The 22,393-nt window shown below is 35.6% G+C and overlaps 2 protein-coding genes across 2 annotated transcripts; one reads left to right on the top strand and one right to left on the bottom strand.

Moving 5' to 3' along the window:
* Positions 1–2,022: 2,022 nt before the first annotated feature.
* On the bottom strand, positions 2,023–13,724 carry wds (WD repeat-containing protein wds). Its single transcript, XM_019056852.2, has 8 exons — positions 13,380–13,724; positions 10,831–10,941; positions 9,514–9,610; positions 8,123–8,286; positions 6,164–6,393; positions 5,426–5,657; positions 3,656–3,743; positions 2,023–2,318 (listed from the first exon to the last, which is right to left on the bottom strand). Exons 2-8 carry the CDS (start codon positions 10,921–10,923, stop codon positions 2,218–2,220), a joined length of 1,005 nt encoding a protein of 334 aa, XP_018912397.1. The 5' UTR covers positions 10,924–10,941; positions 13,380–13,724; the 3' UTR covers positions 2,023–2,217.
* Positions 13,725–13,837: 113 nt separating this feature from the next.
* On the top strand, positions 13,838–21,149 carry Cog2 (conserved oligomeric Golgi complex subunit 2). The gene is made up of 6 exons (XM_019056851.2): positions 13,838–14,018; positions 15,136–15,363; positions 16,820–17,071; positions 18,814–20,042; positions 20,413–20,584; positions 20,992–21,149. The coding sequence occupies exons 1-6, from the start codon at positions 13,947–13,949 to the stop codon at positions 21,079–21,081; spliced, it is 2,043 nt and encodes a 680-aa protein (XP_018912396.2). The 5' UTR covers positions 13,838–13,946; the 3' UTR covers positions 21,082–21,149.
* The last annotated feature ends 1,244 nt before the right edge of the window (positions 21,150–22,393 follow it).

Below are 22,393 nucleotides of genomic sequence, written 5' to 3'. Positions count from 1 at the left end.
AATTTCCGATGCTCTTGTGGTAAACGGCAATGACATACCTGCTTCCAATTTCTTAATTTTACTTAAATGGAAAAATATTCGTACCTGGAAACTGTTTCAATCACGATGGGGGCCTTCAAAATTCAAAGAGGATTCATACTTTTACCTGTTGCTTAAATTAGGAAACTATACGTCGAGGTGAAAAACAACAGATGCCCAGGCATAGCAACAGAGTGTCCTCAAATATTTAGAGAGACCGAGCAATTAGTAACGAGCCTCATGAAAAAATTATGAGGGTAACAAAAAGAATCAATATTTTTACATTCCGTTTGTCATGAAACAGAACAGATTTTATGAAATACATTCCCTTTAGATGGACATTATTTAAATCCCTTCAAACTTTGTCTCAGTTCTTATCTGCAATACCTTCGAAGATTTACTCAACTTATGATTCAAGTGACAAAACACATCATAATAGCCTCTTCATCAAACTCTCTTAGAACATGAGGCTAAATTTTCAAAAAACATAAGAGACATTAAATATCCTAATAATACCTATCCAATCCATTAGAAGTTACTGATCTCAGGAAGGCTGAAGGAACTAAAACCTAATTCTTTGCTGCTAGATTCTTTAGTCTTATGTGTGTAAAATGTCATGAAAAGACTGCATTTACATAGCATTACAAACTGGTAAATCCGAATCATAGAGAAACATTATAATTCATTCACCAAAATTATCTGTTGTAGCATTTTGATTCAGTACTTGGAGAATGAAATTAATTAGAGAACTTAGAGAACAAGTATCCTAAAAACGCAAAAAGATTTTTTTCAATATTGAATAGTGTAATTTTCAGTTTACGATGTAATTCTAGATTATTCTTAGAATATTTTAATTTTGAAGCAGTGACGTTGGTTCAATAATTTGAGTGATGATTGCATTCCCAACCGAGAAACTGAATTAAGTCCAGAATCAGATTCACATTCCGTTAATTGCCATTTTTCATGTTTCATCATGTTATTCCTAGTTTCTAAATTAACTTTCCGTTGAGGTTGCCGAAAAAGCTGTGTATACTGTTATCCAATGGGTAACTCATTCCATAGGCAAATAGCGAATCCACATAACCCCAAATAATGTCCCTTTCAATCCAACTTTTTTTACAAGCATGTTCCTAAAAGATTAAGTCCACTGGACTGCTAAGAATTTCTTCAGTATTTTCTTGCAGTTTGCATCCCAAGGTTACAGAATTGACTTAAAAAAAAATAAAATTCGATATTCCAGTGAGAATTGCAGCAATTTTGGTGTCTAATCACTAACCAGAGGAATAATCAAGTAAATTTTCAATTAAGAACGCCCAACAATTTTCTGATATAAATTCTAGGTGGCGGTATAGCCACCCCTGCCCCAATCAAAAACATTCAGAACTTATAGTATTTGTCCATTTTTTCTGATTTTTAGGAAAATTTTGCTAGAAAGAAATTCCAGCATTACCGAGTGAAATTATTTCATTCTTCAGAATTTAACAATTTTCAAGTACAAAAGAAAGTTAAAGAGGAATCAAGTAACTTTAATTATTTTTTTTTGTCACTAGGTGAACTATGTCTATTGTTTCACTTGAATTCTGAACAAAGTGATGAAATTTTCAAGAGTTTCAGTATTTTTTCTTTACATTGTTCGTGAAGATCACATACATCTCCTTAATCACGGGTACTTAAATAAAGTGTCAAACTTATTTTAAAACTGAGCAGTTCACTTCTGCTCTTCTCAAATAAATCAATTTGACACTCACTTTTTGCATCCTTCATTCATTAATACTGCTTTGGATTGAGATCACGGTACTTGAAAACGGCAAAACTTGTCCTATCTTACATACTCTGACAAAAAATATTTATCAGCACAGCTTTATCCACTACCTTTGACTGTTCATTCTAGGTGGACTAGAACCCATTACAATTTCCGCCAATATAAAAGTGTAATAATCTTGGGCAAATTCGCTGCACCCGTAAAGTTTGTTACATACTAAGGAGGAATTGAAAGATTAATACTTGTAAAAAACTTGAAATCCTGTTTTAATTAATCAAATTAAAAGGATGCACAATACATCAAATGAAAAATTTTAATAAAAGAGAGTCAAGGGTGAAAATGAGAGATGCTTTGAAACATGAAGATCCTGAGTTTCTGCGAGAGAAAATATTTGTGCCATAGCATGTAAAAATTTTGCCGAGTCGAGACATGATTGATCAAGTGTCACTCTTCCAGAGTTTGATAGTTTTGTCATTTTCCAATGCTGCAGAAGCAATGATATTTTCGGATGGATGACAGGACGTGCACAACACAACATCTGAAAAATGAGGCAGGAAAAGAAAATTAATTAAGTGAGCACCTCAACGAAAAGTACCTATGCTCCTTTTCTCCGACATTGAATAGTTCATCTCAGAAAAAGCTCATTCGTGAATAGGTGTACTTCAAAGTTTGTTGATCAAGGAAATGAAAGGCACATTGAAATATTAGAAGGAGACTTGCAAGTAGAGAGATCAAGAATACTTCAATATGAAAATTGTACTCTGTTTTAAAGACAAAAGCTATATTGGATCAAAACTGACCGATGCAAACTGAACAGTAGGAGACTAAAGATGGAAAATGAGTGAAACTTTCATAAATTTAGGGAGCCAACCAAAATTGTCTTTATTTAGAAAGTTGATATTCATTAAAAAGATGTTGAAAAACGCGGTGGACAACAGCATCCTCAGTTCAATCCTACAAATGTGGTGTCATGCAATCCATCCAGCACACACAACCTTTGCATAGCTTAATTTTGCTAAATTCGTAAACCACTGGACTTAAAAAACATTGAACGGACAATTTTAAAGATTAGATTTTCTAAATAATCTATGAGCAATGGTGTAACTTGGACTTATTTGTGAGCCGATCTGGTAACTTCACAATGATGAGGATGAGATAACATCCAGAGAGATACTGAGGCATCAGGTCTTGACTCCCCATTATATCTGGCTGAATTTTGCAGTATTATTACATCAAAATTCACAAACGCACTGGCAAATTAAAAAAAATTTCATGCCAGACTTAAAGGCGTCTGTAATTATTGTTAAAAATAATTAAAAAGGTCCAGTTTCCTGACAAAATTCAGCCACTGAACTAAAGACTACAGAGGCACTGTTTGCTGCTCGTCAGCACTGTTGGAAATGAGAGAGGTACAATCATGCCATGTGCTACTCATGCACTTTCATCATTCGAGCATGATTATTTCTTCCAAAAGCTTAGCAGGGTGCTACTTAAACCTCTAATAATTTTTTTATCTATTTTAAGGCTTTCGTATTGGATGACTGTACACTTATCTGCACAGCTGTCGCATGCACGCTGACCGTTTGTAGAAGCTTACATTTCACTTTTTTCAAATTCAGCCAGAGTAGTTGGGATAGTTTTCTGGCCCCCGTTAATCATAATAGACAAACAGGTCTGTGCCGTTTCAAATACAAGAGAAAGGAAAATATATCCTAACTCACTGCAAAAATTTGAAAAGAGGATGATGGATCTATACAATTGTTTCACCAGGATGAAGTGGTTTTCAATTTTCCTCAATCATTTCTCAGATGATTAATGCATCAAGATTTTCTCTTAATGTAATGAAAGAAACAAGAACGAAACAATTCATTATACCTGTATGACCACTGAGTTTTTGAACTATTTCTTTCGTTTGTAAGTTCCAAATGTACACCATATTATCTTCGGACCCCGACACAATCCACTGAAATGAATAATACAGATTGCAGTTCATTGATGCAAGCAAAAATAATTGATTTCTATGAAGACAATTTTGTGACAAATTCATCAGCCTTTCACGGCAACTATTACTTTTGAATGAAGACATCAAAGGAGGGCAGAAGTCTAAACATAATGAGCCTTGGCCTCCAGTGTTAATAATGTAAAGCATGGCTCAGGAATATTTGGACTTTCACCTTTTTCCAAAGTCAAAATATTCAAGTAGTTTTAACATTGTTCGATGATATTGTTGAGAAAAAGGCAGAGATCCGAATAACCATTAGGCTTCATTAATAACAGAACCCAAGCGAGGCTCATGGGTTTTCTGACTTCTGTTCTTTTTGCATGTCTCGGTTCATTTATGGTCAAAATTCAGCTCTGACGACTGAATAATTTATTTGCAAGGATATAGAAAAGTTGCTGATAAATTAATCTCTTTGCAGGCATATGGATTAGTTTTTGTTGATATTTAAACCATACGTGCAAAATTAAGATGTCATGTTAAGCCATTCAAAAGTTAAAGTGGATCAACAAGTCTATTTGACTAAAGTAGGAAATCAGGTTACAGCTATGATATTTGAGGTAATATATAGGAGGCAGGAGACGAAATGGTGTGACAAAGCTTAACATTTTTTCCATAATATGCGTTTTGCATGAGGCATATGCCCAAGAATTACAACAAGAACTTCCAGTTGAGGACGACAGAAGCTTACTCGATCCCCATTGAAAACCACATGTTTCTCTGGAGGGAACTCTTAAATGGACTGCATTTTGCAATTAGGAACTACAAATTCCGGCCCCGTTCAAAAACAACATATGCGCCATTAGTTTCCCTATGCACATAAGTGTTTTTTCAGATGAGCCAGAACTTATAGGTCCAAATTGCGAAATGCAGTCCAAATGACCCCATCTCTCTCCAGCCACGCACACAGTACAACCAATGAGAAAGGAGCAGATCTTTTGTCTCATTGGTCAAGACCATTGACGTATAATACAATCTAGACCGCGCATTAGGAAATTTCGGCAAAACTAGAGTCCCTTCAGAGGAGACAATAGGCAACCAAGCACAACCCATTAAGTGTACTGGCTATATGTACCGAGGAAATGGAAATGCCAGTCTTGGGCTGTGTCGTTGCCTGGTCCTGGTACACTTTGTCTGTATGTCCGGCTGTATCAACTAAGCTGAAGGCACGTCTTTGCCCTGATTTACCCCCCTAGCTGTCTTACCTCCCCCCGCCTAAAGTCGGGCATAGTGCGCAGTCTAGATTGTGTTTTAAGTCAATGGTCAAGACTGTTCAGTGCCCGACTACATAAAGAGGGACAGAAAGCAGGGAGAATCAAAATTTTTTCCTCATGAAGGAATGTAACTTTATTCTGAGGTTGCGAACCGAAGGGAAAAATTGATTGTTTTTTTTTACGTAGATTTGGATGTATAATTTATGTATAAAAGTTTCATGATTCAGGGGAAAAATCAGTGAAATTTTCAGGGAGAGACGTCCAACAGTTTCGTGATAAAAAAATTTACAAGTGGAAACGTTGCTCTAATAATATTTCTCTACAGTCTCTGACTTGAGATGGCACAATCATTTCAAGTTATAGCTATCACTTATCCAGGGCAGCAGCTCCTAGTGTTTACATAATTTGGTTTGGAAAATCTTTTTTACATACCTTCCCACCGGTGACAGAGAAGTTTGCAAAAATGCAGTACTTTTCATTTTTATGGCCAGTATAAGTTTTTAAGCACTTTCCTTTGCTATAGTCCCATAACTTGAGAGTGTTATCCAAAGTGGCTGCTAGGATGTATTTACCGTTGGGTGAGAACTTCACAAAAGAAACAGGAGGATTATCATCATCAATTAAAGTTTTCAGACACTGACCACTGGCTGAATCCCAAATTCGACTGAAAAAATAAAATAAAAGTGTTGAAAAATAACTACTCGATTCAAAGGAATGAACAAAAAGGAAAATTAGCAGAATGATTCTGCCCATACACATGTGTATTCTTGCGAGTTCGATCTGAAGGATCAAGGTTGCCATCAAATTTAGAGAATGAATTTCTCTGATTTCCCTGATACATTTTGGTAAAATCCTTTAACAATTGAATAAATGCCCAATGATTAAAAAGACATAATTTGAAATAGTTTTCAGACAAAATTTGTTGTTCGAAAAGTCAAACCCTATGACCTAGTTCAGAGGACCTAAACCTAGGAGACTCAGGATGGATTTATATAGTTTCATCTTACTCAGATGGGCTAGTTACAAAAAAAAAAAAAAAAAAAAAAAATTACTTGATCTAGATTCTCATGTTGTGGGCAGTTGCTTGCTCTAGCGGAAACGCAAGAACATTGCTCGAATACATTATTCCTTTCTAAATTAAAAAAAGAAGAGAGATTGTAAGATAATTACCAAAGACCATCGTAACTGCTGGAAACAATCAATGCTCCATCTCGGTTAAAGTGCACAGCACTAACTGGATCCGAATGAGCGGGTAATGTTTTGAGGCATTTCCCTGTGCGGACATCCCAAGTCCTTACACTTTCATCGAATGACCCAGAGACTATGAGATTTGATTGAGGATTGAAATTACAGCAAAAAACATAATTGCTATGTCCTTTTAGTGTTTTGAGACACTTACCCTGTTGAGAAAGAAATACAAGCAGAGTATTGAGAAAATATTCATATAAAGTTTCAGTGCAGATATATGGAGCAGTCAAAGCCTGAATTTTCAATGTTGGCCCGGAGGAAGTAGATACTGTGATTAAAGTTCGCAGAAAATAAAGGAAGAGAAAACGGAATAGGAATGAGGGATTAATGATTATTCTTTAAAGTTCTATTAATTAAGTTAGTTGTTTCTTTTAATTGCTTAATTTAATAAAACATAATGTTTAAAACATTACAATAACTTCAAAATTTTAGAACAAAAGTACACAATGTACATTAAAGTAAAACTCTATTTTTCCGTAAAGATACAAACAAATTTGTAATAGTTTAAGTAAACTTTTATAAATGGATACACGAGTAAAATTTACTTTCTTTTCCTTTTTCTTTTCTACTTAATTGCTCTTTTGTTCAAATTAATAGATGAAAACAAGAGAGTTACCAGTAGTGTCACTGAACCTGTCTGAGCTAAACAGATCATTCTTATAATTGAAAGAATTCACATTCCAAAAGCAATAAATATCAATCTTAAACTGTTACTAGTACTTGAATTTTGCCTTTAAGACTCATTGAAAATATTTTTTGTGCTAAGATTTTAATTGAAATCTGAATTTTGAGATAATCTGCATTAAAACTAAGATGAAATTTTTTTGGAAACTACTTTTAAAAGAGCTGCAGGTACAGGCTGCCAGCAGCTGTAAAAAGCATGGTTAAACTTAAGAAAGATAGCCACGGAAAAGACAAAATTGCATCCGGGTGATTGAACAGCTGAAGGCCTTTATTTACATGGCTGAGAATGATCAGTTGATTTTGAGTTGAAGACATTGAAAGCATTGAATTATCCAAGCATCTCAAAATTGCCGCACATTGAGGGTTGTTCTTGAAAAATTGCAAGTAAAGCAAGCACACTATCTCCACTTCGCAACAATGCACCAATGTAGAATTTAAAAATGGCAGATAGTTGTCAAATTGCAACAGTGGCTGCTCGAGTAAAATGATACTGAGTTTTAATTTGATAGGCATTTCTTTATTAAGAGTCTTTTACATTGGCATCGGCTGCTTGGGTAAAATGCTATGGCAGTTTACCCATCCAGTCATATTCTAATGAGTTACTTTGGTTACCGGTCGTCGGTAATAAGAGTTTTGCCGCGGCCGACTTCCCAAAGTATGCAAGCCTTTATTTAGATTTGTGTAATAATTCCTTCTTTTATCGGTCGCATGCTTAATTTCGGGTTTCAGTTCTTTATTTTAGCTTTGCCCTGGCTAAGAATAAGTTTGTAAATGGCCTGGAACATTTCGTAGGTGCTTCCTCCACTTTTGGCCATATTAAACCATTTTTTATGTATTTTTCATGTAATTTAGCCTGTGTTATACCAACTAACAATTTTTATATTTCTGGTATTCTAAATTTCTGATTTTGATCCTATCTCACAACTTCATATTTATTTCTTAAAAATTGATTAATATTTTGTTACTTGGCTGGCAAAAGGTAACCAACTCAGTTTGGCCTTACCGCGCATTCATTTGTAAGTCACCCAGGCATTCAGATAAGAATAGAGTAACACTTTTTTGCCAACGGTGTCACTTCATCAAGATTTCGGAAGAATTTGATTGATATTTCCTACATACCTGAAGTAATAAAAATAGAAATAAACTATTCATTTATTGATATTTATAGAAAGTATAAAATAAAGTGAAATAACTTACAGAGCTTAGTTCCCAAATTTTCAGCGTTTTATCATCAGATGCACTGACAAGTAATCTACTATCACTACTCCAGGCAACATCACTGATTCCTAATTTGTGCCCTGATATTGTCTTTTCATATTTACCATCATATGCACTCCAAATTTTTATTAATTTATCAGCAGCTGGAAACAAAAACAGATTACTTGAAATTTAGCCTTACAAGAGATCTTCATTCAAAATAAAAGTTCAATTCCCATAAACATACTCTATGTAGGAGACCAGGCTCTTAAAAAGATTTGAGGTTTTGGTGCTAGCAATGAGAAAATTGACAAATTTTCACATGCACTAATATTTTGCTTGTATATTAGTTTATCCAGATTGGTAGTAATGTATACTATTTTAGGAATAAATAATACGAATGGTGAATAGGGTTGTAACAAAGACTGGCGAGCTGTCAACATGCTCTAATCGCTGTGCATGAAGCCATATAAGCCCGGGTTTTGGTCAATGTTACTAAAAATATATGCATAAGTTAATAAACAGAAAACTAATTACTATGTAGCATATTGACTGTAATTAATTATGATCCAAAATGTAACTGACGCCATACAACAGTCTCATATCCTTACAGGTTCTAGAGGTTTAAAAGAGATGACATCTACATGCTTTTTCCCCTAATTTTTGAAAATATAACGCTTCAATCCTCATATTTTATGTAACAATTTTCTTAAGGCTTTCCTCCTTTTTTCACTTAATTCTTCATACATGGCCAGGGGAAAGTCTATAATATGGCCACTATTCTACAATCTGTCGTGTAAGTATGGGTCCTTCAGGATATTTTAAGCCCCAGAGATTCCGTTTTACTATGACTCCGCATTGCAGGGCTACAGGATTGTTAAACTCGGATTCCTTGGTGTTGATTATCCATGAAAACATCTTTTTGATCAAGCCTCTGCATCAATTCAGCAAACTAGCATTCTTTGGAGAGAGGCTCTGCTATCTGGACCTTCAGCAGTCAGTATTTCAGACATGGACGAGCTAATTTTGGAGTATTTGGCATAAATGTTGGTTAATGTTTTCTGTACTTTCTGATTTTGATGGAATAATTTCAAAATTTGGATGGAAACCCCAACTTTCAGAGAGGATCCCCCTTTTCATGAAGGGAACCAAAGGAGGCTTCAGGATGATGAAATTCATATTCCTTGCGGTCAATTCCTCATTCATCTCCAACTTGATTGGATCTAGAACAACCGGGAAGAAAGCTTGGTGAGGCTGGTCTGGTGTGCCCTGAATTATGAATAGGCCACCTGGCTTAGGATGAAAGTGACGAAGAAGGATGCAAAAATAAAGCAAAGAAACATATAAATTAGAACAACTGTGGGGTTTAAAACGGAAAAATAACAACTTACAAGAGCTGGCCAGCCATTCTCCGTTTGGACTAAATTTTACTGATGAAACTGCTTTTGTATGACCAGCTAAAGTGAAAGTCAGCACATAATTAGGTTTCTGGAAAAGATAAAAAAAAAAACTGTGAGTTAATTGTTTAAAAAGTTGGTATTAATGAAAGAGCTTAGTTTCCTCTCAATGGAAAAAGAGAGAATTACAGTCACTGAGAGGACAATTTAATGGGCTCATGAGATTTCCTAAGACTAGGTACTTTGAATTTAGCAGCAAATATTTGAAGCATGAGGAACTCATAAACTACTTCTATGGCTCAACGTACTGCGCAACATAGCATACTTATCTGACATGAAGAATTGAATCGGTGCAAATTGATTGAACTACAAAATTGTTTCTTGTACATGAACTAAAGTTTAAGGTAGATCAATGAGTAAAAGCCGAGAATATAGGCTTAATGTTTGACTCATCCAACAGGCTAGTTGTGCTCAGTGGCGGGAAAAAAGGTAGCACTTGACTCCCCTGATGACAACCTTCATGATATTCCATAAGCATCGACAGTGACTGCTAACTATTGAAATTAATTTGTTTTCCTTAAAAATCTCTTGCTATTTTGAAATTTATTTTAATTCTGTCTAGTTGAAAATGTGGTTCATTACGTTTCTCTGAGACATCAAAGTCGTTGGAACAGCTAAAGTTCTTAGTCATGGCCACCCATTGTGCGTGTTCTTTTATTTTTGCATATATTGATGGTGAAACTATCAAACCACTATAAGTACTTGATCACAGCATTTGCAAATTTCCACTCATTTTATATTTTCACAAGTTTATTGTGCAACATTTACTTGAGATTTTTTTAAAGCTCACTCTTAAAAGAATAGAGAGAACCCAGACGAAATTTGATGCAAAACAACAATCAGGTCTCACTTCGAAAAGTAAAATGATGCAGGAGATGTGAAAGTGCCAAAGCTATGCTCTTTGCTTGAGCATCTGTGTTTTTCTCTTCCTTGGCAACTGGTTTTGCCTTAATCAGTCATGCTTGATGTTTCGGCATAATCTGATAATGCTATTGAGAACAGGTATCGGCAGTTTCTTTACAAATTAAAAACCAGAAAAGATCATAAAAAAGGGTCCTCTTAAAATGGAGCCTAATTTAAGTAGGCTGATGAGTCAAATCATTTAAAATTCGATGCATATTATTTCATTAATCTAATACGGCAACAATTTTATTCTCTTCACTTTTGCTTCAGATTTGGCAATGTCGTACAGATTTGCTGAGAAGAAATCTCAGCTCACTATTTTCTAGCAGAACACGTAGAAAAACTTACAACAGAGGCTGTTGATGCTTTTGTATTTGAAGGCGCTGTGGAGCCCAAGGAATTGTTCACAGCACCAGGTGCTGCTGGACCAAGAGGAACCATCAGGAAGAGGCTTCAGACCTGAAACAAAATGTTCCAGAATTAAAATGGGTAAAATAGTTGTTAAACATAAAATTAGTTAATTTAAGTTAAAAATTAGTTACAGTTATAAATATTTGAAAAAAGCAATGAAATATGAAACATCTATGTTAACAAGATTTTTGGTAAGAAATAGGCGAACATAATAAGATTATTCACATTTTTTTAAACGTCAAAGTTATTGCGTTTTTGTTGCAATACTTGCAACCACCTGAAAGCTTGGCTTTTCTGCACTTTTTGCTGCTTGCGCTCCAGCTTAATGTTTACGCATTTGATACTCAGAGTGAATAATACAGATCTTTCCAAGTTGAAGCTTTAAATTTGAGGAGGATCTTCTGACATAGAATTGGGTTAGCAATTTCAGATAGATTGTTCCCATACACTGAATCATTGGCCCAAATAAGTAGAAATATAAAATTGTTTTATGGGGTCACTTTAAATCAGACTCAATTGTGGATTGATTACAATTGAAATTTTAATTAATTTTTGGAGATTGATTAAAAATCACTATCAGTTTATTTGGATTGTTGATTGATGATGATCAGCAAACAAATAAAAGCAAACTTCATGCCTGCACAAAGAGAGGAAAACAATAGATTCACTGAATGCAAAACATCATGATTCCTTTCAATACTACTACCTAGCGTGACAGATTGCAAAATGATGGGGAGGTTTCAAACAGTCAATGGAGGCCCAAACGTTGGCATACAGGGCCTAAATCTTGTTGGCAGAATTATGGCTGATAGCAAGTTGTGGGAGGAACATTGACTTTGTTATGAGGCTACTAATTTGTGGTTTGAACCATTGAGGAACTGAGGCTGGCTTGACCCTGTGGTAGACCAAGCTCTGCTTGTGTTCAGCTTGAGTTTAGAATAGAGTTTATCCTACTTGAGATTGAACTTGATGGTTAGGTTTTTTTAGCTTGTGGTTGACCGTTGGCGATAAAATTCAGGCTCAAGCTTTTATTTATCCACAGAATGCGATAGATCTGCTGTTCAAATTGTTCAGCTTGGGGTGATAGCGCGGAATTTCTCAACGACCATCATGCAAGAGCAACACAAGCGTTCCACTGGAATGCATGGATCATGGTGGTAAACTGGGATAAAAAAGTAATGCTGTTCAATCCTGAGCTTTGGAGAGGAAAAAAGCCCTGAATACAACTTTGGATATGGGCTTCGACAGCTTTTTCGTACAAACAATGCATTGCCGAACTATAGCGACAGATCTGAAGTTTTCTGGTCTTAATAATCCAAGATACAAAACATAAACCTTACGTTGGGCTTTTTTTTAATCCATTAAATGCGATGAATTGGGTTCTTAAGGTTTTGCTTGTGGTAAGGATTGCACGTAATTGCTCATAACCCACCCTGGAAGAAGGATCTGCCACGGTTTCCACTGGAACGCAAGAAACTGGCCGAAATGCACCAATTGACTGAGATAAAAAAGCGATGCATTTTAGTGTTTACCATTGCAATCCACTGCAATTCGGATAAAAAAGCAGCCCTTGGGTGAAAGGCTCACATTCTAAGCTGCGGCCACGCAGGTCCTTAGGTCCTTTAGACCTTAGCTGCGTGGCTTAAAAGTAGGAAATTGCAAGATGACGTTATGAGAGCGACTTGGAAGTATACATTCAGCCGCCATTTCCAGCGAGTACATTGTTGCAGATCATAAACTTTGTAAGGAACAATTTAGTTTAGAATTTCACTACCCCTGTCATAGAAGACCTTGTCCACACAAGCGCAGTTTGGATGAATTGGTTCCACATACTGGGGGTTCCAGGAACAAGTTAGCCTGAAGTTCCTCCAACCGCGCTCGTGTGGACAACGCCGAAAGCTGTTAATACTGCGTTTTCATTTTTGCGGTTAGCTTCTAATTTTCAATTCCATGCAGCACTACTACTGTGCCAAATGGTAGGTCAGTTTTTCCTCTATTCTGTGTCAGTGGCTCTGAGATTGTGATCATGAATTTGAATATGGCAGGTGTCAAAACAACAACAAAGAAAATTCCAGCAATCTAGCGGCCCCCAGAGCTCGCTAATCTCACGTATGCTCAGCGGACAGCCCAGTGGAAGTTTCACAACACTCCACTTAGGCCACCAAGCAACTAGATGGGTAGTTTGCTGAGCTTAACAGCGCAGCTCTTGTTATCAAAATCCATTGGCTTCACAATTTAACACCAACAAGTATCATCAAAGAAGATTCACAACTAAATACGCTTATCATTTTCATTGTTAAAACGAAAATATAGCAGATATCTGGACAAAAAATAAAGTAATTCATTAGATAGAAGTGGTGAATATCAAACAAGACTGAAGCTTCTAATGATCATAAGAGACGCGCTGTTTGAATGAGTGTCAGTTGTCAGCAAAGCACTGCGATAAGTACTTATGATCAAAGTTTTTAGAGTTAAATCATACTTACAGAAACGGATAACGAAAGGAACAAAAACTGCCAAAACTCATGAGATGACAAGACGTTCCTACAACCAGATGAGAAATGCTCAAAAAAGAAAGGAAAAGGACCTAAAAGAGCATAAGCACTTTGTTTCGTTAGAACCGATCGTGAGTTAGAAACAGCGAATTTTACCGAAAGAAAGATTTGGACTGAAACTAAATGTTTGAGCAAGCAAAAACAAAACGAGGATTCAAGACAGGATTAGAGAACGACAAAATAAAGGAATTTGTAATTTAGTTTTATACTGGAGAACTCCACAAACTTCCTGGCTTTCTTTGAAGCAGGATCAAAAGTGTAAATACGGAACCATTTTGAAAGCGGCCGGTTGGGACCAACTTTCATCAGAAATCAGCCCCTCTCTCACCGTCCAACAAAAAGCAACGTAAACAAAACGGACGTGTGTGTGTGCTAAGCTGTGTGTTGTTGTGCTATTAGTGTGTGTAAGTGTAATGTAAAGTGACGACAATTTGTACGATGATAAGATGTGTCTCGAAAGATAATGAATAACTTTTGCTGAAATAAAGGATTAATTTTATGCATCTTCTCATAATGTCATCATCTCATCTTTCGGCAGATCTTTGTTTCAATCACAATGATTTTATCCAGGTAAGTCATCAAAGACTCTACTTTTTTCAGTCTCCTCTGACAGTATCAATATTACACTACATGTCGACAGTGTAAGTCCGCAATCGCATAACTCGGTTTGCAAAGTCGCAGACTTCCTGTCATACTTTATTTTTTAAGTGGAAAACTATTCAACAGCAATTCTTTAAAACTGCCATGATTTTTCTTCACTGTGCGAAGAAAATTCTGCATAAAGTTCAAGGAATGATGCCAATTTTTTCTCCCTCGAAAAAATAACATAGAGGCGGAGATTTTCAGACACCGCAAACGAGATATATGATTGCGGATTAATGCCGTCAATATGTAAGACGATTTATCCAAAGCTGGAGTAATAGCTACGACTACATCAGTGTCTCAAAGGAGATGAAAGCGGATCTTGCGATCTGAATGGAGAGATCTGCGTTAAAAACGTTCGTGTGATTGCTGTCGTTATATGTGTATTTAACCAGCTTTGGGTTTGGTATAATTCGGACCAAGAAGCATACTGTATCATGAGGATTGCATCAAAAATTGAGGGTCATGTAATTAAGGACAAAAGTTGGGAAAAATAGAAGCAGGATCAGAAGGAGGAACGGAAAAGTGATCAAAGAAACTGAATGAGATTAGCTCTTGAGCGCTATTTAAAGAAAAAAATTATGTAAGAACGCCAAAACCTGATTTGAATCTGAATTGATGTGAATATGCCCTTTTTCAAAAGCGCTTTATTTATACATAGACTGTAAGATCTGCTTCAAACCAGGGTCTGTATGAAGGCTCTTTTTAGATCCAATTGCAGCTACAATTGAATAAGTATGGTTATGAAGCTGGAGTTCATGTGAACCTTTATTTTTTTAATCCATAGTGAACCTGCACAAGGGTGGTCTGGATCACCTTGCACATAGGAGACCACAAATCTGACTATATGAGCTAAGCAAACTAATAAAATTTTCCAATCACTGACAAATTTTGCATTGATCCTTAATTTTCAAAAGCCTTTTATTAACCAGAACAAGACTGGTTCTTTTGTGTTTGTTTGTTTGTTTCTGCTAGCGTCCAAAAATTATTTTATACTTTTAAGAAATGATCCGTTTTTAATAGCCTCTCTCTGGTTTTTTCCCAGGATTCCTTTTCGGTTGATCAATTTCTTCAAGATCACCGCAAAAAAGCTAATCTGGAGATGATGAGAGATGATCTTGGAATTTATTTAAAAATTTTACGGTCATCTATGATAGAACTGATTAATCAAGACTATGCAGATTTTGTGAATCTCTCCAGCAACTTAATTGCCTTGGATAAAAGCATTTCAACAATTCAAGAACCGTTGGAAACACTGAGCAGCAAAATTTTGGTACCTTTTTCCCATCCTTTCTGATAATTTTTATACATGAATACCTACATCAGTGATTGGGATGAAGGAGTTGATTTTCTTGCTCCGTACATACTTTCCATAGTGAAATATAAAAACGAGGTACTTCTCATGCTCTGCTCAAAACTGGTTTCTGCCATAAAAATATTGGCCAAGCTGCAACAGATATGTTTCATTTCCATTGCTCCATTTGATGAGGGCATATCATGATTATAGGATTTCAAAAAGCCAACTTTATTGCTTGACTTTTTCAGAGTATTCTTCAAATGCAGGATATTGATCCTGGAAATTTCCAAGAAATTGTATTGATTAGTTTTACAATGAAGAAATAACATATTAGGGTGATCTGAAAAATTTGTTTCCCTTTTTTATGTCTCCTGAATTTAAAATAGGATAAATCGGTGAAATAATTCTTTTCAAGTATACTCTCAACTTTAAAACGTCCCCAAGATTTTGCAAATCCATAGAGGGATGCACAGGGAAACTCAAATAAACTAAGACCCCCTCACCATCGCTAATTGGCCACCTCCTATTTCTGTAGCAGATCGTACCTATACCCATTTTGCACTTAGAAGCAAAGAGTATCAAACGAAAGACATTTTCAATTTATTTTGATCCTTAAACTCTCAGCTTTTTTGTCCTTTGATTTGATATTTTTTAATGAACCATTCAGGGAGTAGATCAGATTTTTTCAATAATCACAGCAACATGTTTACCTTCAAACGCTATGTCAGATTGCTCATAAGACTGCCTACTGAAGTTTTCTTCCCTCTTTGTAAAAGTTTACTCACAGCCTTCCATAAATGAAATAGAAATACTTACATGAATTCGCAAAGTTTTAACATTCTTCAAAAAATTTTTAGTATGGAGGTAATCTTGTGCTGCTGATGCAGATTCTTGAGAAGAATCTTATTTCCTTGCCAATGAGTTCATTAAAAATGTCAAAACAATACACCAAATTGAAGCTGAGAGTATGAAAATCAAAATTAATTGAAACCAGGTATTTTACTTCCAGTACTCTTCGCTTTTGAGAATGAAATTGGGAAACTTTGTGCAATCCGTTAGTGCATCAGGAAGTTGGCCTGAGGTAACGGCAAGTGGTTTCAGTAAATTTGAGTTTTCTCACCAAACCCTTTGACTTTCCTATTCTCCTCGCTCACTTTAAGATGCAGAATCTTAGACTTTTATACCGACTTTTAACAAGGAAATCTGAGTGCCTCAGATCCAAACGTACTCGCACAAACTGTTTTCTGAAACATGTCCTACAAGATCATCTAAATAGCCAGATAATTTATTTTTTCATTTTATACTTAGATATTTTCAATTGCAAAAATAATTTAGTTTTTTTTTTTTTTTTTTTTTTTTTTTTTTTTTTTTTTTTTTTAACATTTTGTATCCTCATGATTTGGACAAACATTTTTTCTTACTTTTTTCATAGGAAACCAAGTTTGTTCTGGACAAGACCATAGAGGATATTGAGGCGCTTGTTGGGAAGAAGAAGTGTTTAGCTGCCAAGAAGGAGAGTTTGAGAAACTTTTCAAAAATGCAAAATGCAGCTTATAAACTTGAAAAGTTACTTAACACTGAAAATCTTAGCACTATACTTTTAACTAGAGCAGCAACAGAATACAGTTGGTTGAATTGTTATAGCAAAAAGTGTCAATCGCATATCACCAAAGATTTTCAACAGGTATGTTTAAGCAAACTGTTTCAGATGTGTTTCACGTAACAGAAAAAGCCAGCGAACACAGATACACATAAATGGTGAAACTTCCAAATCACTTATCTCAGTCTGCGATGTTGCAGACTTCCTGTCATCCTTTATTTTTTAAATTAAGTACTACTCCTTGTCAATGCCTAAAAACTTTCGTAATTTTTCTTCTTCCTGGGAAGTAAATTCTAAAAAAACTTCAAGGATAATCTTGATTTGATCTTCTTCAAAAAAATAAAATAGGAGTGGAGATTTTTAAACATCATCAACAAGATATGTGGTTTGGAAGTTTCACGGTTGACATGTATCATCGGCTGCCCTTTTTGTTGTTAGAACATGGATGTTGGTAAATTATTACAAATTACTGGAAAAAGAGATTTGTAGCAAACACTTTAGAGTTGCCCTGCCAATAACAAAATAGAGAATTTGCAGGTGTCTGAAATTTGATGAATTTCCTGTATAAGAGAAACTACTGAGTGAACTGAACACGAAGATACCCTTGGTTCATGAATTGAACAATTATTGGAGAAGTTATGGCAAAATTATCTAATCTTCTAAAATATATGTGTTTAAATGGAAAAGCCGCCAGATGACGTCACTAGGCGGTGCATCTTCTCACTTTTAAATCTATTTTTATACTGTTTCCCATGTCAGCGAAAAATAATTATTAAAAAAAAAAAAAAACTGTGAAATCAGCTCTTCAAGCTTTTTCAGATGAGGCAATAAAAAAAAAAAAAATTGCATGCAAATTCTCCATTTTGAAGGTTATTTTGCCTTCTCTTTCAATGTTTAATGTGTGTAAGCAAACTTTACCATCATTTTAAGACCAAGCGTAAAGTGTTTCAATGTGCCAGTAGTAAAAAGTGAATGATGACTCCCTGTGTATAGAATTTTTACTTATTTTTCCCAACTTACATAGCATTCAACTGACCGCCCAGCAGAAAAGGTCAGTTTCCGAATCGGTCGCCCTGAAACATCTGTATTCAGTAAAGATATTTTTGCAAACAAATAAAACCAGCCATTGTGCTGATTCACCAGTTTGAATTCTGGAAAAATCATTACAGCACTGTGGAATGCGCTTTCTCCATATGGACACTTAAGTAAAATTTGCATTACAGCTAGTAGGCTACTTCCTCTTTTACAAATACAGATCCCGAAAATTTAAAAAGAGAATTAAAGTTTTCTGATTCAGAGAGAGCCCAAGAGACTAGTTTTGGCCTCATTGGTTCAATGTCTCCTCGATATTCTCTCTCTTTAAATCATAATGGTGGTCAAAGTACAAAACCATGTACCTAGCTCCATTTCTTTCTTCTTCCTCTTAAAATATCTGCTCTTATTTTATTTTTTTGAAGAAAAATAAGCCAACTTTATAGCCTGAAATTCGTACAGAATAATTTGCTAATAGAAAGGAAAAATCAAGGGAGTGTTTAAGGAATTAAGTTGCCTAGTTTTCCAAAGAAAAAATGAAGTTTGATAGAGAGTCTGCAACATTACAAACGGAGATATGTCGTTTTGCACTTTGCCCATCAATAAGTAGGAAAGTTCAACAGGCTATCAATCTGTTCTAAGTCTCCTTTTGTGTTTTCCTCGAAAATCAATCCTATTTTTCCCCGATGCTTCAAAAGATCATTTTAGCCAGTTTGTTGAGTAATAATATTTGCTTTCAAATATATCCTCATTTTCAGTGCTTTCATATTGTGTGTTCTTTTTCTTTTTTTCAGCTGCAGGATAAAATTAGTGATTCCCTATTATCGCATTTGAATAGACTGTTCTTAGAAGCATTTAAAAATGGTGAATCACAACTGGATGTCCTGAAAATCTCTTTGAATTTATTTGTTACTTTGGGAAAATCAGATGTTGTGGAAAATCTAATTCGGACACAGATTGTATCTCCAGCGATGGATAAATTGATCAGTGAAGATTCGCTCCTGAGTGATCCATGTGGTTTGGAGGGTTTATATTCTCGTGTTGTGGCCTTTATAGACAATGATCTAAAATATATTCTTCAATTAACAAGGCCAACAAAAGATCCACCAATTATCAAAGGATTTAATATCATGTGCAATAGTGTGTGGCCAGAAGTAGATCAGTGTCTAGAATTGAGGCTGAAGACAATATATGCACCTGGTAATCCTGATGTTTTTCATCAGCGTTATTCAGAAACCATGCATTTTCTGAATGAATTGGAGCATAGATGTGGAAATGAAGGTACGGTGAAAGCTTTAAGATCCCAAAGTCAATATCAGGCATTTCTTCAAAAGTGGAATCTGTCTGTGTATTTCCAGCTCCGTTTTCAACAAATTGCAACCCAGTTAGAAAATCTGTTGATAGATAGAGAAAAGTACACCACCATCATTTCAACCTCTAGGTCTCCACACCTTACAGTCACTAATACTGTCTGGCTCTGCATCAATCAATGTTGGGCTCCAAACATCTTCATCATGGAATTAGCTCACAGATTTTGGAAACTGAGTCTTCAAATCATCTCTCGTTTTTGTTCTTGGATAACTAGTGCCTTGAAAGAAACTGCCTTGCCATCAGCTTCTCTTTCAAATTCTCAGTTCCAATCGTATCTCTATTCCGATTGTGAATTTCTCATTTCAAGCTTACCAGAGCTCCAAGATTTGGCCAAATTAAAACTTGTTGATCAAACCTCTGAAGAAGTTTTAATTTTAATAAACTCCAGCATTGCAGACACAGAGGATTTGCTAAAAGCTTGTTTAGTACAGATTTCTAAGTCTGTGATTGAAGAAATAGCTGAGTTGAGTTTGCCACATGTTCGTTCTGTGAGTGATACACCTCGTCTATTTCGACGGACAAATCGTGAAAATCCAAAATCACCGTGCTCTTATGTCAACGCTATTCTTGGACCACCTACAACTTTTCTCAGAGATTACCCGCATCATGCTCAACTTTGGCTGGCTAAAATTTTATCCCTCATTACAGTTCAGTAAGTATCAATAACTCTTTGACACTACTTTGTGATTTGTTATAAACTGATTGCACATCTGGTCTCATATGATACCTAGCTGTCAAATGAATGAGTTATTAAGCCGTTCTAAGGATAACCCTATAACATTCATAAAATTACAGTCGGATTATATTCAACCTATCAAAAGAAAAGAAAATATTCTTAGCGTTCTACAAGAATCTTTTCTAGTTATTCCTGTGAACTGGAGGCTTTTGAACTTTGCTTACATTGTTCCTATGAACAGCGCTATCTATTCCAAATGATTGGAATTTCTCCTCTGTCCAAAACTCCTGAAGCTACAGCCTGAAGCTCTTTCATGTGATTCAACATTTTGTACTGTTTTTTCCAGGTATTTTAAGCAAGTTGAGGATGTCCTTAAATCTGTCCAAAAAACTGAGGAAAGCTTGCGCAGACTGAAACAAATTCGAGAGCGTACAACTGGAGAAAGCCGAAGCAGTGGTGGTGACGATGAAAAAATTCGTCAACAATTACTAATCGATGTCACGGCTTACTGCAAAGCGGTAAGCATTTTCCATCGTATTTCTATGTGCCCTGGAACAATTGTTGATCTTATTGGAATTTGCTCTTCTAGACTCAATCTTAAAAATTTAGATCTTCTAGGCCTTCATGCGGTACAAGGGGGTCAATTTTATGCGTCGAAATTTTGGGTACTTCATATGGGGCCCATTTGACAACTTTTTTTCGAAGATACGCGTTTCCCCTCTCAAAGTCGAAAAATTCGATCCACCCTATCCACCATTGATATGCTTCCTCCTTTAGAGTCAGAATTACCTAAAAAAAAATTGTTGCCGAGTACTTGTATTTATATCTTTACGCTCTTCATTGTATGCACCTTTTACTTTTATTAGCTTTTAAATTCTGCTCTGGATTCTAGTTACCTCATTCATTTTTGTCTGCAATGTTTCAGATTGAACAGTTGGGTTTGAAGACAACGGATGTTGAAAAACTACCTGAGCTCTTAAATATGGTCACAATCGAGGTCAAACCGAGTAAATGACTCAAGCAACTGTAGCACCACTTGACTTTGGTTCCGAATATTAAGAATAAAAGAGCTGCCAATAACAATTACCTCTAGTTTTATTGTATTTTCTTTTTTGTTTTTTTTTCATTTTATCAATTACCCTCAATAATTACAATCAGTTGAATAAATTGAAAAAGATGTATTTGACTCCATGTGAGCCTATCTAGTGGCAAAATAAAAATCAAGATAGATCTTAATTTTAAATGTTGATACTTATGTTCAAAACTCTAGTGGCTCAATCTCCCCATTTTTTCATGCTTACATCTTTTGTGTAAAGCAAGAGATCATCCCAGAATAATTTTTTGTAAATTAAATTGAGACATTTCGGAAACACCAGCTGCTTGTCATGCAGATAATTATTTAGAGCTAGTGACTCCTTAAAACCAACCGAATCCTCCCCTAATTTATCTGTCAAGTATCCTTGAATCGGGGGAATGGCATGGATGCAATATAAATGTCTTTGGATTCCATACGTATGATCTGCTGGGTTCTTTTCAACATTCAAAAGATGGGCTTTTTCTGGTGTAGATCTGAAATTTTGAGCAGAACCTATAATAGGACAATATGTTGGTTCTTTTTTTGCAAGTGATAGAGATACACCTGCCTGAAAAATTGGAGGAGGAAGAAAAATAGATTTTTCTAGAATTTAGTCAGACCTCCATAATTTTTTGCAAGTCCCCAGAAATTTGTCAAGAAATCATAAAAAACCCTTTTGTTTCTATTCTCTTTAAAAGTCCTGCTGAGTTAAGGATTTCGGTTTTACAGAGCTGCTTTGAACCATACTGAGTAATGGAAAAGAGCGCCATTTAAAATATTTGACTTCCCTTATGCAGGATGATTTGGGAGTCCCTCATCACCTCTGTAACCCTTAGGGTTCTTGCCTATTTTTAGGGTGGTCCCTTTAAATTTTGGGGGTGTCAAAAAGTTGTTTTCTTTGACCTAGGAGCACTCACAAAATTTCAAGTCTCTTTTTTCAATTTGACCTAAAGTTACAGGTTTGATGCCTGGCGCTTGTGGAGCAGGAATTTTGGATCACTCTGTTTTTTCGGGTACCCATGTAAGGCCTGTGCCATATGAGTAATATTCTTCATGATGGGTTAGTTCAAAGTATGGACTGATGCTCTGAATTGAGTTGCTTGCTGGTAGATTAGTGCTGGGACCACACTATCTTGTGGAGAAAACTAAGCCAATTGAAATTGAAACATGAATAGATTCTCCGTAATCTTCTCTGAGTTGCATATTGATACATGACACATATCACATATTCAAATTTTATTTTGAAACAGCA

The sequence above is a fragment of the Bemisia tabaci genome, chromosome 5 (genome assembly GCF_918797505.1).
Source record: "Bemisia tabaci chromosome 5, PGI_BMITA_v3".
Classification (NCBI taxonomy): Eukaryota; Metazoa; Arthropoda; class Insecta; order Hemiptera; family Aleyrodidae; genus Bemisia; species Bemisia tabaci.
Note: the sequence above shows the minus strand (reverse complement) of the source record. Positions and strands in the feature narration are given on the sequence as shown.